Raw genomic sequence first — 12441 nt, forward strand, 5'->3', positions numbered from 1 at the left:
AAGTTAGGGTGAGCTCTGCTAATGAAAGATAGGCAGACAGACATAGTAGCGGTGTGGATGAGCAATGGACAAAGGACCAGGAAGTAGGTTGGGGGTCCAGAGACCCCAGGTGCTCCTCCTACTCATGTCACTAAACAGATGAACTTGCCTTTCCTCACCTATTAAGCAAGTCCCTCTCTCACGGGGACAAAAAAAAAAAGAAGGCTGGAGTCCTAGGAAAAGTGAATGTCCTGCAGAATTGCAAAGTGTAAATTAAAGGTCCTAATATTCTGAACTCTGAATTTAGTTCCTTGCAGGAGATGAGGAAAGGGGAGAGGAAAGGGGGATCTGCTGCACTGCACAAGGCCAATGATGGTCACTAACAGTGGAACAGCACCCGGAACTGCCCAGAGCAGGCTGGAGACCACACTGAGGAGGAACACCTTGCCGTGACACAAAAGCAAGATGAAAACTACTATTGTGCACTGTGTGTGGCTGAATTAGGCTAGAATGGAACATGGGTATGAAATCTCTTAGACTCCCCTAACACATATCCGCTCACCAACTAAAAGGGCAAGAGTATGTAAGAAATGAATGCTTCACAAGGAGTCTCCATTCCCTGATGACTTGGTACCCCGTCTATCACCCACCATATCACCTTCACCGTTATCATTATTATCACCACCATGCATACTAAGCAAAGCACAGACATGCTTTTCCTTCTCTCTACAAAGATATAGCCAAAGCGCAGCTTAGTAGCCGACTCAGGTTGCAGACTACAAAAGCCTCAACAGTACTAGTGTAGTTAAGTCGTCCATCCACCACCCTGACAGCCCACCTCCGCTCCCCACTGATACTCATGGCTCAGATGAGTACCTGCACAAACAGCAAGGGCACATTGTGTTGCAAGCTCAAGCAAAAGCCAATGAATGAATCACAGCTTCTCATTTAGCTGGAGAGAGCGGAAAATGTCAACTTCCTGGAACATGCCAGGCATGTCATCTTCCATCATCTTTCCGGGAAATGAAAAAGGGAAGAGAACACAGACTTAATTAATGACTGACCTTCTAAAAGGCTGCAGCGGAACTAGAGGAACTGTCTCCAGTACACTGACTACCATTCGGAAATATAATTACCCCGTTGTGACTCTCCTGTCTCCCAGGGGAACACTGTGTTGTTTTCCCCGGAAATAGGCTGTTAAATATGTTTGAGACGAGTGATTGAGTCACATCCAGAAGGGGGCAGCAGTGGGAAGAATAAATCAAAACACACACAGCATGTTCCCAGGCAGAGTGAAGCAAATTTAGATAGACTTCATGTGCTGTGGCACACCTGTTAGGTTTTATCTGGTGGTGCCAAGTCCTAGTAAAGAATGTTAAAAATGAGAATTGAGGCTCATGTCTCAAAAAACATTTGATCTCATACTGAAATCTCTGGAACAAATAGAAAGATTTAGGATTCTCAAAGCCTATGGGAAAAGCATTAATTTAACACTCCAAATTGAAATAGCTTTTACTAGCACTGTGTCATGAAATTTACAAAAACTGCAGAACATCCACCTTACCATCTGAAATCAGAGCCGCTAAGAATTGGCCGCAGGTGTTTGGCCTATACAAATAGAGTATTTCCCCTGTGATGAATGGATCCAAATGTTTCAAAAGACAAAATGGGGCTTGAGAATTCCTTCGGATTTTGGAGTCGTGATTGATTTACCATCATGATTTCCTATTTTGTAGCATTTGTTTTTTGGAGGTAGTGGCTTCCAAATAGGCCACATACCAGAATCACCTGGGGTGGGGGAGGGAGACTGGCGATTTTTCCTGCCCAGTTCTCCTTAATCTCTTCTTTCTTCCTCTTTCTCCACCCTAATCTTGTTTTTAAACTTCAAATGACGCTAGTATTTGGGAAACATTTATAGCAGCATAAGCTTCAGCTTTCTGGAGCCACTTGATTTTTAACATGGTCCAACTTGCTTCAGTGTTGGCTCCATTCAGAGAGCTACAGGGGGCAGAAGAGGTGACTCAGCAATTAAGAGACCTTACTGGACTTGCAGAGGCCTTGGGATTAGTTTTTGCAGCACCCATACGGAAGCTTACAACCACCTGTAATTCCAGTTCCAGGGGATTCAACACCTCTTATTGACCTCCATGGGCACTGTACATACACAAGACACATACATACACCCAGGAGCACACACAGGCACGTGCACATGCACACACACACACCTACACATAAAATTAAGTAAATAAATAGGTTTTTAAAGAGAGAACTGAAAACACAGGCCCAAACATTCTACACTGTTTCTCAGTCACATTTCTACTTCTACACGAAACTGACTAGCACGACTTCTCCCTTTTTCCCCTGGAATCTACTCCATGTTTAAGCACTACCTTCCTGGTAGGGAAGGATTATAAAGATATTTAAGATTGACAGTTTGGCAATGGAAAATACCAACTCTGGACCTCAGGTTAATCCACCTTACGAGTTCTTTAATTTACAAAGAAAACACAGGATCACTGAAATTCTAAGGTGTCCTGATTGTATACTCCTAAATTCAAACTGACTGAAATCGAAATTCACCCTCTTCTGAAGAGAGGGAAAGGGCAGAACACATAATGCTTGTAAGAAGACACAAGCCAAAGATCTAGAGACAGACAGACACACCATCACAGACACAACAATCTTCAAGTCATCAAACAGCTGAAGCTTCTTAATTTAGAAATTATTAGAGAGAGAATACATTAAAATGGTTTTCTCCTACCTGTATCCTCAGACACGTCCTTCGGTAAGGGTTCGTTAACAGTACTTTTCAAAGCTAGTAGTATTTTGTTTCATGTTTAAGCAAGAAGAAAGAGAAAGGAGAAGAAAAAGAAAACAAAAGCCTTGTGAAATTTTATTTCTGAGATAGATGACATTAAAACAAATAATCCCTATCCATGAGTTACAAAATCTTACAACCCTCTAGAAATTGCTGTAGCATTTCTAGAACACAAGAAACCTCACAGAGCGTGGGAACAGGCTCTCCACCTACAGAAGGAAGGTCTATTTTCAAGTTTCTAGAGAGACAGCCACGAGTGGTTAGGAAGGATATTATCAAAAAGCATCCCAAATTTCTCCCACTTTCCTTCCTAACAGCCAAATCAACAACAGGAGACTGTTTGGGATTTAAACTCAAGTTTCAATATTTTTAGAGCTTTGCAGTCAAGGCAAAGACTCACAAGTTAGGAGAGTGATCAACTGCAGATAACGTCTAGTTCCACTTGAGTCTTCTAAACGAATATTTAAATCGAAAGTATGAAACCATTGGTGCTTAATGGAAGCTTCTTTTTCATGTTTAACGTCTCTGTGAGGCTGAATTAATGGCAGGGCTCAACAATAAAACCTAAAATGGCTTCCCTTCAGACAGGCTTCTCCCACTTGTGAGTGGTAAATTGATGTAACAGATGGAATACTGGCTTAAGACAGAAAATCTTGGTTCCTGTCCCAGTTCTTTTTCTTCTTGTACAAGTAGATGATTCATACTGCCTGCCTGAGCTCAGCTGCTTATTTCTAAATGTTAAGTGATTTCAAAAGCACTAGATTTGTGAGGTCTGTGTATAACAAGGTATATGAGGAAGGAACTGGAAAATTCTACAAGGATCACACAAACTACAGGGTTTAGAGGAGAGGGTCCTGCCTGCACTTCTGGATATGGCAGTCCAACTAATCCCCATGCCTGAGGGTATCTCTAGCACTAGACACTCACTATGCTGCATGCCTTCTCAGTACCCAGTAAAACAAGGAAATTGAAACCAGGCTCCATATCATACCTCTATAAGCACTAGACCAATGAGAAATACATAAAGCTTTAGGATTGATACATTATCTGAAAGAACTTCTTAATGGATTAGACCTGTATACAAATGTATACTAATGGTGGTTTATTTTGTCAAATCCTTTATGCCAATACTAGATATTAATCCTCCAATTATTTCTGTTTCCTAACTATGGGAACAGAATCCAATGTCTGGTGTCAAAGTACCATAAGATTAACAATGACCAATGAGCTGGCAGTGGTGGCACAAGCCTTTAATCCCAGCACTCAGGAGGCAGAGGCAGGTGGATCTCTATGAGTTCAAGACCAGCCTGGTCTACAGAGCTAGTTCCAGGACAGGCTCCAAAGCTACAGAGAAACCCTGTCTCGAAAAAACAACAACAACAAAAAATGAATGAATTAAGGTGATTCAGAAACTGAAAGTCATACTGCAACATTGTGAACCACAGGCTTCTGACAATTTAAACTACACAATCTACCCAAATGAGTATACATTCTGAGGGCAGTCCTCATATGATTGGAAGCTGTTCCAGGAGAAATAGATGATGAAACACAGGAAGGCATCCTTATAAGAATAAAACTAGTTCTTTTCATACCTTGTTTGTCATCACCAGTAGTCGCATCTTGGGTAGGAACAGGAAAGTCAGCCATGTCTTTAACAGATGTCTTCTTGGAAAAGAAAATTAATTATATGTGTTGAAATAAAAATTAAGCAATAAGTAGATATGTTTTAAAGGTTATAGTTCATGTCAAAATTAATGTCTTTAGTAAGTCCTGACATTTAATACTATTTTATTAATTTGGTTTTCTGATGAGGCATAAGTAAATTTACACTAAAATATTTATATACGTAGAGGAAAGAAATAGATTTGAGAAACAGAGATTCAAATTAAAGCATATTAATGAATCTTACATTAAATTTGAATTTTGAGTGGGATTCAACCAGAGAATATTTTTACTTTTGTGCAGTCATCCAGGTACCAACCTGGCATTTATAAACTTTTTCACAAACAGGAAGAGGCTATGATAATGACCCTATAGTGGGAGTATTTGCCAGGAGCTACTTTGTATTAGATGTTCAGCCTCCTTGTGATAGAGAAAAAAATACTAATGAACAAATCAAAAATTTCCACAAATCAGGGCACAGTGGCATATACCTTTAATCACTTGGGAGGCAGAGGAAGGCATATCTCTGAGTTTGTAAACAGTTTGGTCTACAGAGTAAGTTCCAGGACAGTCAAGGCTACATAGAGAGACTGTGTCTCAAAAAAAATACACCTAGCTCATCAAAGAGAAAAGTCTTCAGTATACTAATAAGCTGAATATCCAAACTGATCACATATGAATTGTTTTAAAATAGTTGAAAGTTTAATAATAGATTTATTTTCAATAAGGTCCCCCAATACATACCCTAACTACAGTATTAGAAATGTATTATGCTTAAAAACTACCCGGAGAAAAGATCTTAAATCTCCACTGAAACCAAGTCACTGTGTGAGGTGATGGGGGAACTATTGGCTTTGACCGTGGTAACTGTTTAACCATGTGTGTATGTCTCTATACATGTATCAAAACATCATAAACATGTAATTATATTGGTCTATCTCAAATCTGGAAAATATGTGCTCTAAGACCTTTGCTGTGACTAGAGGATAATATATATTCATACTTGTGTTATATTTATGTTTAAGGTCTGTAAAGGTATCTAAGAATGGAAGAATGGCGAGGTAGCTGGAGAAAAAAGCTACAGGATGACTTGTTGCCAAATGTACTTTAGTATTACATACATTTTGAACATATCTGAAACTTAGAGATTAATTTAAAAATGCAAAAGAAGGTGACTAATTTCATAGAGGTATTTGGTGTCCAATGATTAACTCTAGTTTGTGTCTCAGAACTCAAACAACCACAGGGATAATCCATGCTTCTAGTTTTCAATTGTTCGAAAATAAAAGTTTACAGTATTTTGTTGGTAACCTGATCAAAGGTCTAACATTCCACATCTAGGTGATTCTTTAAGTGTTAATATTGCTTTTATGGCTGGGTGGTGGTGGCACATGTCTTTAATCCCACACTCGGGAGGCAGAGGCAGGTGGATCTCTGAATTTGAGGCCAGCCTGGTCTACAGAGAGTTCCAGGACAGGCTCCAAAGCTACAGAGAAACCCTGTCTTGAAAAGAAATTAAAATCACTTTTATACTATATATATAGTAACTCACTTTAAAGTAAAAAAGCTTCTATGTACAACTGCAGAGAAATTACTATACATACATCTACCATATCCACTGAGTTATGTGATAAACTGGAAAATATTTTCTGTGTAGAAGATAGCAAAAATTATAACATTTCCAAGGCTATCCCAATAAGTTCACTGAAACCAAATGGTAACTGAATTATACATTCATGGATATTGTTTAAATTCTAGGATGCAGAGGAAAGTTGAGCTGCATTTCTTGAAATGGCCATGTTTAACTTTGTGTACATGAAGTTCCAAATAATCTTTCCCTTCGTTTTTAATTTAATGGAGTATTATTTAGCAGTAAAAAAAAAAACAACATCTTGAAAATTGCAGGCAAATGGATAGAACTAGAAAAAAAAACATCATGAGTAAGGTAAGCCAGACCTAGAAAGACAAACGCTGTATATTAAACAGACAGCAGGGGTTGGGGATTTAGCTCAGTGGTAGAGCGCTTGCCTAGCAAGCGCAAGGCCCTGGGTTCGGTCCTCAGCTTCAGAAAAAAAAAATAAATAAATAAACAGACAGCAAAGGATAACAAGGCTACAATCTACAACCCCAGAAAAATTAGGTCAAAAGGAGGACACACATGAAGGGCCCCAGGAAGGGGAAATAGTTAAGATCTCCTGGGAAGATGAGGGATCAAGATGACCCAGTTGGGGGAGGGATAGAGAGGGAAAGCAATGAAAGAGATAGCTTGATAGAGAGAGTCATTATGGGGCTAGGGAGAAGCCTGCTACTAGGGAAATTCCCAGGAATCCACAAGGATGACTCCAGCTAAGACTCCTAAACAATAGTGGAGAGGGTGCCCCAACTGGTCTTCCCCTGTAATCGGATTAGTGACTACCTTAACTGTCATCATAGAACCTATATCCAGTAACTGATGGAAACAGATGTAGTGGTCTACAGCCAAGCACTGTGATGAGCTCCTGAAGTTCAGATGAAGAGAGGGAAGAGAGATCATATGAGCAAGAGGGGTCAAGATCATGATGGGGAAACCACAGAAACAGCTACTTAGTTGACTCCCCAAGGAAGGCCTTACCCCCTCTGAGGAGTGGATAGGGGTGAGAAGGGGGCAGGAGAGGGGGAGGGAGAGGGAACTTGGGTTGGTATGTAAAATGAAAAAGGTTAAATAAAAATAAAAAAGAGAATTTCATATATGTGTTATGTTTATATCATTTCTACCACATGATTTCCTCCTCCAATTCCTATGTCCTCCCTATTCCCTTTCAAATTTGTGACCTTGCCTTCTTTCATAATTATTTTATGATCATAAGGATATATGGATATATGACACAGCCTGCTAAATCCATCTAGTGGTGCTTGTATGTACAGATGTTTCGGGCTGAGTACTCGGTACTGGATAACCTATCAGGGATCTGGTCCTTCTCTCAGCAGTCATTCATTTCCTGTAGTTCTTCATCTAGACATAAGCCAATGACAACATCAGCTGACATTCCAATGTGGAAGGAGGAAATCTCACAAGGCCCTCTCACTTTCTGATTTATGTGGTATCATTTTTCTGTAGGATAAAACACAGTCCACATCTACATTTTAACTGCTCCTTCTGAAAGGGCAGCTAACACATCCTTAAGCCTGTTTGACATGGCATGCATTCCTATCCTAATAGGTGATTCTCCACATTCCAATGAAACCCCCAGAAATAATTTCCTATTTACCATCTATTGTCTCCAGTAAATTATTGAAGAAGTTATTTTTTTACAGTGCTAGGGATTGAACCTAGAGTCTCATAGCATTCTAGGCAAGTGGCTATACCACCAAACTCTACCCCCAACCTGCTCTGCTGTTGTCTTTTGAGATAAAGTCTCATTAAGTTTCCCAGGCAAGCCTTAAAAATCACTTCATAGCCCAGAATGGTCTTGAGCTTATGATTCTCCAGTCTTAACATAGCAAACAGTTGGCAATACAAACATGACCAGACAAAAGTGCATTTCTTTTATTGTCTTCTCCTACCTGAACCACATTAGAGAAAAAAAAATGGCCTAGGGACAAAAAAAATGCAGATAATAAAATCACTGAAAAATCTCGCTGAAGATATAGCTCAGTGGTAAAGTACTTGCTTAAAACATCAAAAACAAATAAAAAAGCAAATAAAAATGGACACAAGATTTAATAGCTATTTCCCCAAAGAAAATACACAAATGGCTAACAAACACATGAAGAAACATTCAACAACACTGATCATTTTCAAACTGAAACCATAATAAGATATAACTGCATACCACTAGAATGGTCAAAATGAAAATGGCAGGAACAAGGGAGTTGTGGGGATAATGCTCTTGTACATTGTAAAGATTTGCCACTCATATTGGTTTAATAAAATGCTGATTGGCCAGTAGCCAGGCAGGAAGTACAGGTGGGGCAATCACACTAGGAAAATTCTGGGAAGAGAAAAGGCAGAGACACAGAGAAAGCAAGATGAGAATGTTTTGCTGAGAAAAGGTACCAAGCCACATGACTAAACATAGATAAGAAGTATGGGTTCATTTAAGATGTAAGAGCTAGTTAGAAATATGCTTGAACCATTGGCCAAACAGTGTTGTAATTAATATAGTTTCTTTGTGATTATTTGGGTCTGAGTGGAGAGAAAATGAAAGCACAGTCTCTGTTTACATAATGAATAATAAGCCTGAGCTAATTAGGCCAAACAGTTTATAATTAATATAAGCCTCTATGTGCTTCTTTGGGACTGAACAGCTATGGGATGGGCAGGACAAAAACTTCCATCTACACAATGGTTAGTGGGAATATGAAGAAATTCAGACATTTATGGATGGGGAATTGAAATAATACAGTTGCTTTGGGAAGCAGTTTGGTGGTTCCTTAAAACACAGCTGTGGTACAACCCAACAATTCCACTAGTAAATATATTGAAAAGAGAATCGAACATATTGCCCACACAAAAACTTACACATGTAGGTTCATAATAGCCAAAATATACAAGGAGAGAGAACTAAACAAAATACGGGATATTCATACAATAAAAACTATTCCACACCAAAAATAAATGTGGTACCTTTAAAACACTATACTAAGTAAAAAATGCACTCACAAACCACACATACACTATTATCCTATTTATATTAAATGTTCAGAATAGACTAATTCAGAAACAGAAAGGTTAGTGGGAGCCAGGGAGATAGATCAGTGGGTAAAATCACTTGCTGCCAAGTCTGAAGACCCGAGTTCAATCCCCAGGCTCCACACTGTAAAGAGAAATAACTGGCTTTGCAAGCTGTCCTCTGACCTCCATGTTGATGTCATGGCATGTGCACCCATCCACCCACAATTAATTAATTAACTAATTAATTAATTGACATGTGATCGATCATCAGAGGTGAGTGGTGGGGAGTGTGGCAAATGGGTCCTAATGAAAACAGGGTTTTAATTCAGAGTGATAAAAATGTCTTGTGCCTATACTTCAGGGATGCAGCTTTCATGAGTCATCTGAAATGCTGATACAGCTGCCTTTGAACCATCCACACTCTGTAAGTAACTCCTCACCTATATTCCTATAAGAAACCCTACAAACTCACTGCTTCCCTAAAAGAGACTACAATGAGACTATGTTGGTAGTTGGACAACTCCATCAGTACACTAAAAACAACTGAACTGTGCAGTTTAAATTGGCATGGCATGGTATTTCTCAATAAATGTATTTTTAAAAAGAAAAATACAGTAATCTAACAAACTAACATGGACTATTATAATCCATATTTTTAAATTTTTATTTATTTTATGTGTACTGGCAGTTTGCCTGTATATATGTCTGTGTGAAGATGTTAGATCCTGGAATTATAGACAGCTGTGAGCTGCCATGTGGGAGCTGGCAATCCAACCCAGGTTCACTGGAAGAGCAGTCAGTGCTCTTAATCACTGAGCCATCTCTCTAGCTCCATAATCCATAGTTATTGATAAGAGTAAAAACAAGATTACAGCTCTGCTATCCTTGGGAAAGTACATTATTCAGAAAATGTCTTGTGACCTGACACTTGAATCAGCTACAGGTTTGTTTATAACACAAACACCTATATTGGAGTTGCTGTCCACAGGACTGGTACCAAACTCTGTTCACATTCCATGTGTTTGTGAAAGATGAAGAGACTTCTAGACAGAACAATGAGTAATGATTTAGAAGAACATCAAATATTTAATCACTATCCATTAAAATCTTATATAAATTTTTTTATTGATTTTATTGCTTCATACTAATTCTACAAAGCACGGACGGGTTTCATTGCTTCCATACATATGCATAGTGTGCTTTGATCTTATTAACCCTTTCAATACCCCTTATCCTCGCTCCTCTTCTACTACTTTCCCACTCCACATTCCTAATAGTCTTCCTATTACCTGCATGGCCCCTTTTATTCCCTCCCTAAATACTACATTTTACAGAAAACATGCAATATTTGTCTTTTGAAGGCTGATTCCATTTAACATTATGATCTCTAGCTATATTCATTTTCCTGCAGATGGCACAATTTCATTCATTCATTCTCCTGTTGGGGGTTGGAGTATCTCATTATGCCACCTATGCTCTGGGACTCCCTAGACCTAGCTGGTGAGGAACTCACAAAGATCATTCTGCCTCTGCCTAAGTGCTGAGATTAAAGGCGTGTGCCACTATACTCAGATTTTGTTCATCTTTATACTGAATTACAAACACTTCATTGTATTTATGTCACCTTTGCTTTATCCATTCATGGGCATCTACACTAATTCCATAGCTCAGCTACTGTGGATAGTGCTATGATAACATGTTCTCAGGAATCTGTATAGGAAGCTGCCATTGATTCTTCTGGGTATTTATCCAGAAGTGCTGTAAATGGATCACATGGCAGTTCTATTTTTCAGGTTTTGAGAAACCAGTGTACTGATTTCCATAATAGCTGGAGTAATTTACATTCCCAACAACCTTATTTGGGGTTCCCTTTTCCCTACCTCCTCACCAACATGTGTTATTTGTTTTCTTGATGACAGCCATTCTCACTATGGCGAGATAGAATATCAATGCAATGTTTTTTGGCTTGCTTTGTGACAGGATCTTTTGCAGCCCAGCCTGGCCTCAGATTCACTATGTAAGTGAGGCACGCCTCAAACTCCTGGTCATACTGCCTCTACCTCTCTGATGGAGGAAGGTCATTGTAAAGAAACTGCTTGGCCCTGATAGGTTAGAACATAGGTGGGTGGAGTAAACAGAACAGAATGCTGGGAGGAAGAGGAAGTGAGCTCAGACGCCATGCTCCCCTCTCCCGGGCAGACGCAATGAAGCAAGCCGCCAGGTCAGACATGCTGAATCTTTCCCGGTAAGACTGGTGCTACGCAGATTACTAAAAATGGGTTAGGCAAAATATGAGAATTAGCCCGTAAGAGGCTAGAGCTAGTGGGCCAAGCAGTGTTTAAATGAATACAGTTTGTGTGTTGTTATTTTGGGGTATAAGCTAGCCAGGCGGCCAGGAGCCGGGCTGTGGGAAGAGGCCCGCAGCTCATACTACACCTCTCAGGTGCTAGTACTGAATGTATGTGCTATCACATTCAGATTATGCATGATGAGGAGCAAACCCAGGACCCTGTGCATGCCAGGCAAGCATTCTACCAACTCAAGTGCATCCCAGAATTCAATATTGTTTTGATTTATATTCCCTTAATGGATACAGAGTTTGACCATGTTTTATGTATTGGCCAACTATACTATATATTCAATTTAGTCCCCATGAAAACCCCAATGATATTCTTCAAAAAAGCAGAAGAAAATCCTAAAATTCATATGGAAACATGTAAGACCCCCAATTAGTCAAAAGCAATCCTAAGCAGAAAGATTTATACCAGAGGCATGACAAAACCTTAGATCCATAGTATAAAACGGCATGGTACTGACACAAAAGTAGACATGTAGAGCAATGGGCTAAATAGAGCATCCTCACATAAATCCGGACAGTTAAACTACATAGTCTTTGGCAAAGGTATCAAAAACATATATTGAATAAAAGTTAGCATCTTCTATAAATGGTACTGGAAAAACTGGGTGCCTACATGAAGAAGAATGAAACCAGATCCCCGTCAAAATCAATTCAAAGTGGATCAAAGACCTTAATATAAGATTTGAAACTGCTAGAGAAAAACATATAATAACACAGAAAATAATCCCAAGAACTGAAAGATGGGGACTGGAATATAGCTCAGTGATAAAGTGCTTGCCTATCCAGCATCACAAAAAAGAAGAGACAAGTAGAATTGTGTGAAATTAAAGAAACTTCTGTACAAAGGAGAATTAGCAAAGTGAAGAGACAAAATATATATCAGACAAGGACCTAATATCTTCTACTAATTTTTTTTGAAAATTAAACATCAAAAAATGATTTAATCAAAAAGTGAACTAATGAACTGAA

General features: G+C 39.1%; 1 protein-coding gene across 1 annotated transcript in view; it reads right to left on the reverse strand.

Annotated features, from left to right (window-relative positions):
• LOC121439439 (ralBP1-associated Eps domain-containing protein 2-like) overlaps positions 1-12441 on the reverse strand; it is a 208265-nt gene that overhangs the window by 45330 nt on the left and 150494 nt on the right. The window contains exons 10-11 of the mRNA XM_041639940.1: positions 4390-4462; positions 2741-2794 (exon numbers count right to left, since the gene is read on the reverse strand). Of these exons, the coding sequence (XP_041495874.1) occupies positions 2741-2794; positions 4390-4462 (127 nt within the window). The remainder of the gene's footprint in view (positions 1-2740; positions 2795-4389; positions 4463-12441) is intronic.

The sequence above is a fragment of the Microtus oregoni genome, unplaced genomic scaffold (genome assembly GCF_018167655.1).
Source record: "Microtus oregoni isolate MIOR12 unplaced genomic scaffold, Mior012 000061F_ref0000440, whole genome shotgun sequence".
NCBI classification, from domain to species: domain Eukaryota; kingdom Metazoa; phylum Chordata; class Mammalia; order Rodentia; family Cricetidae; genus Microtus; species Microtus oregoni.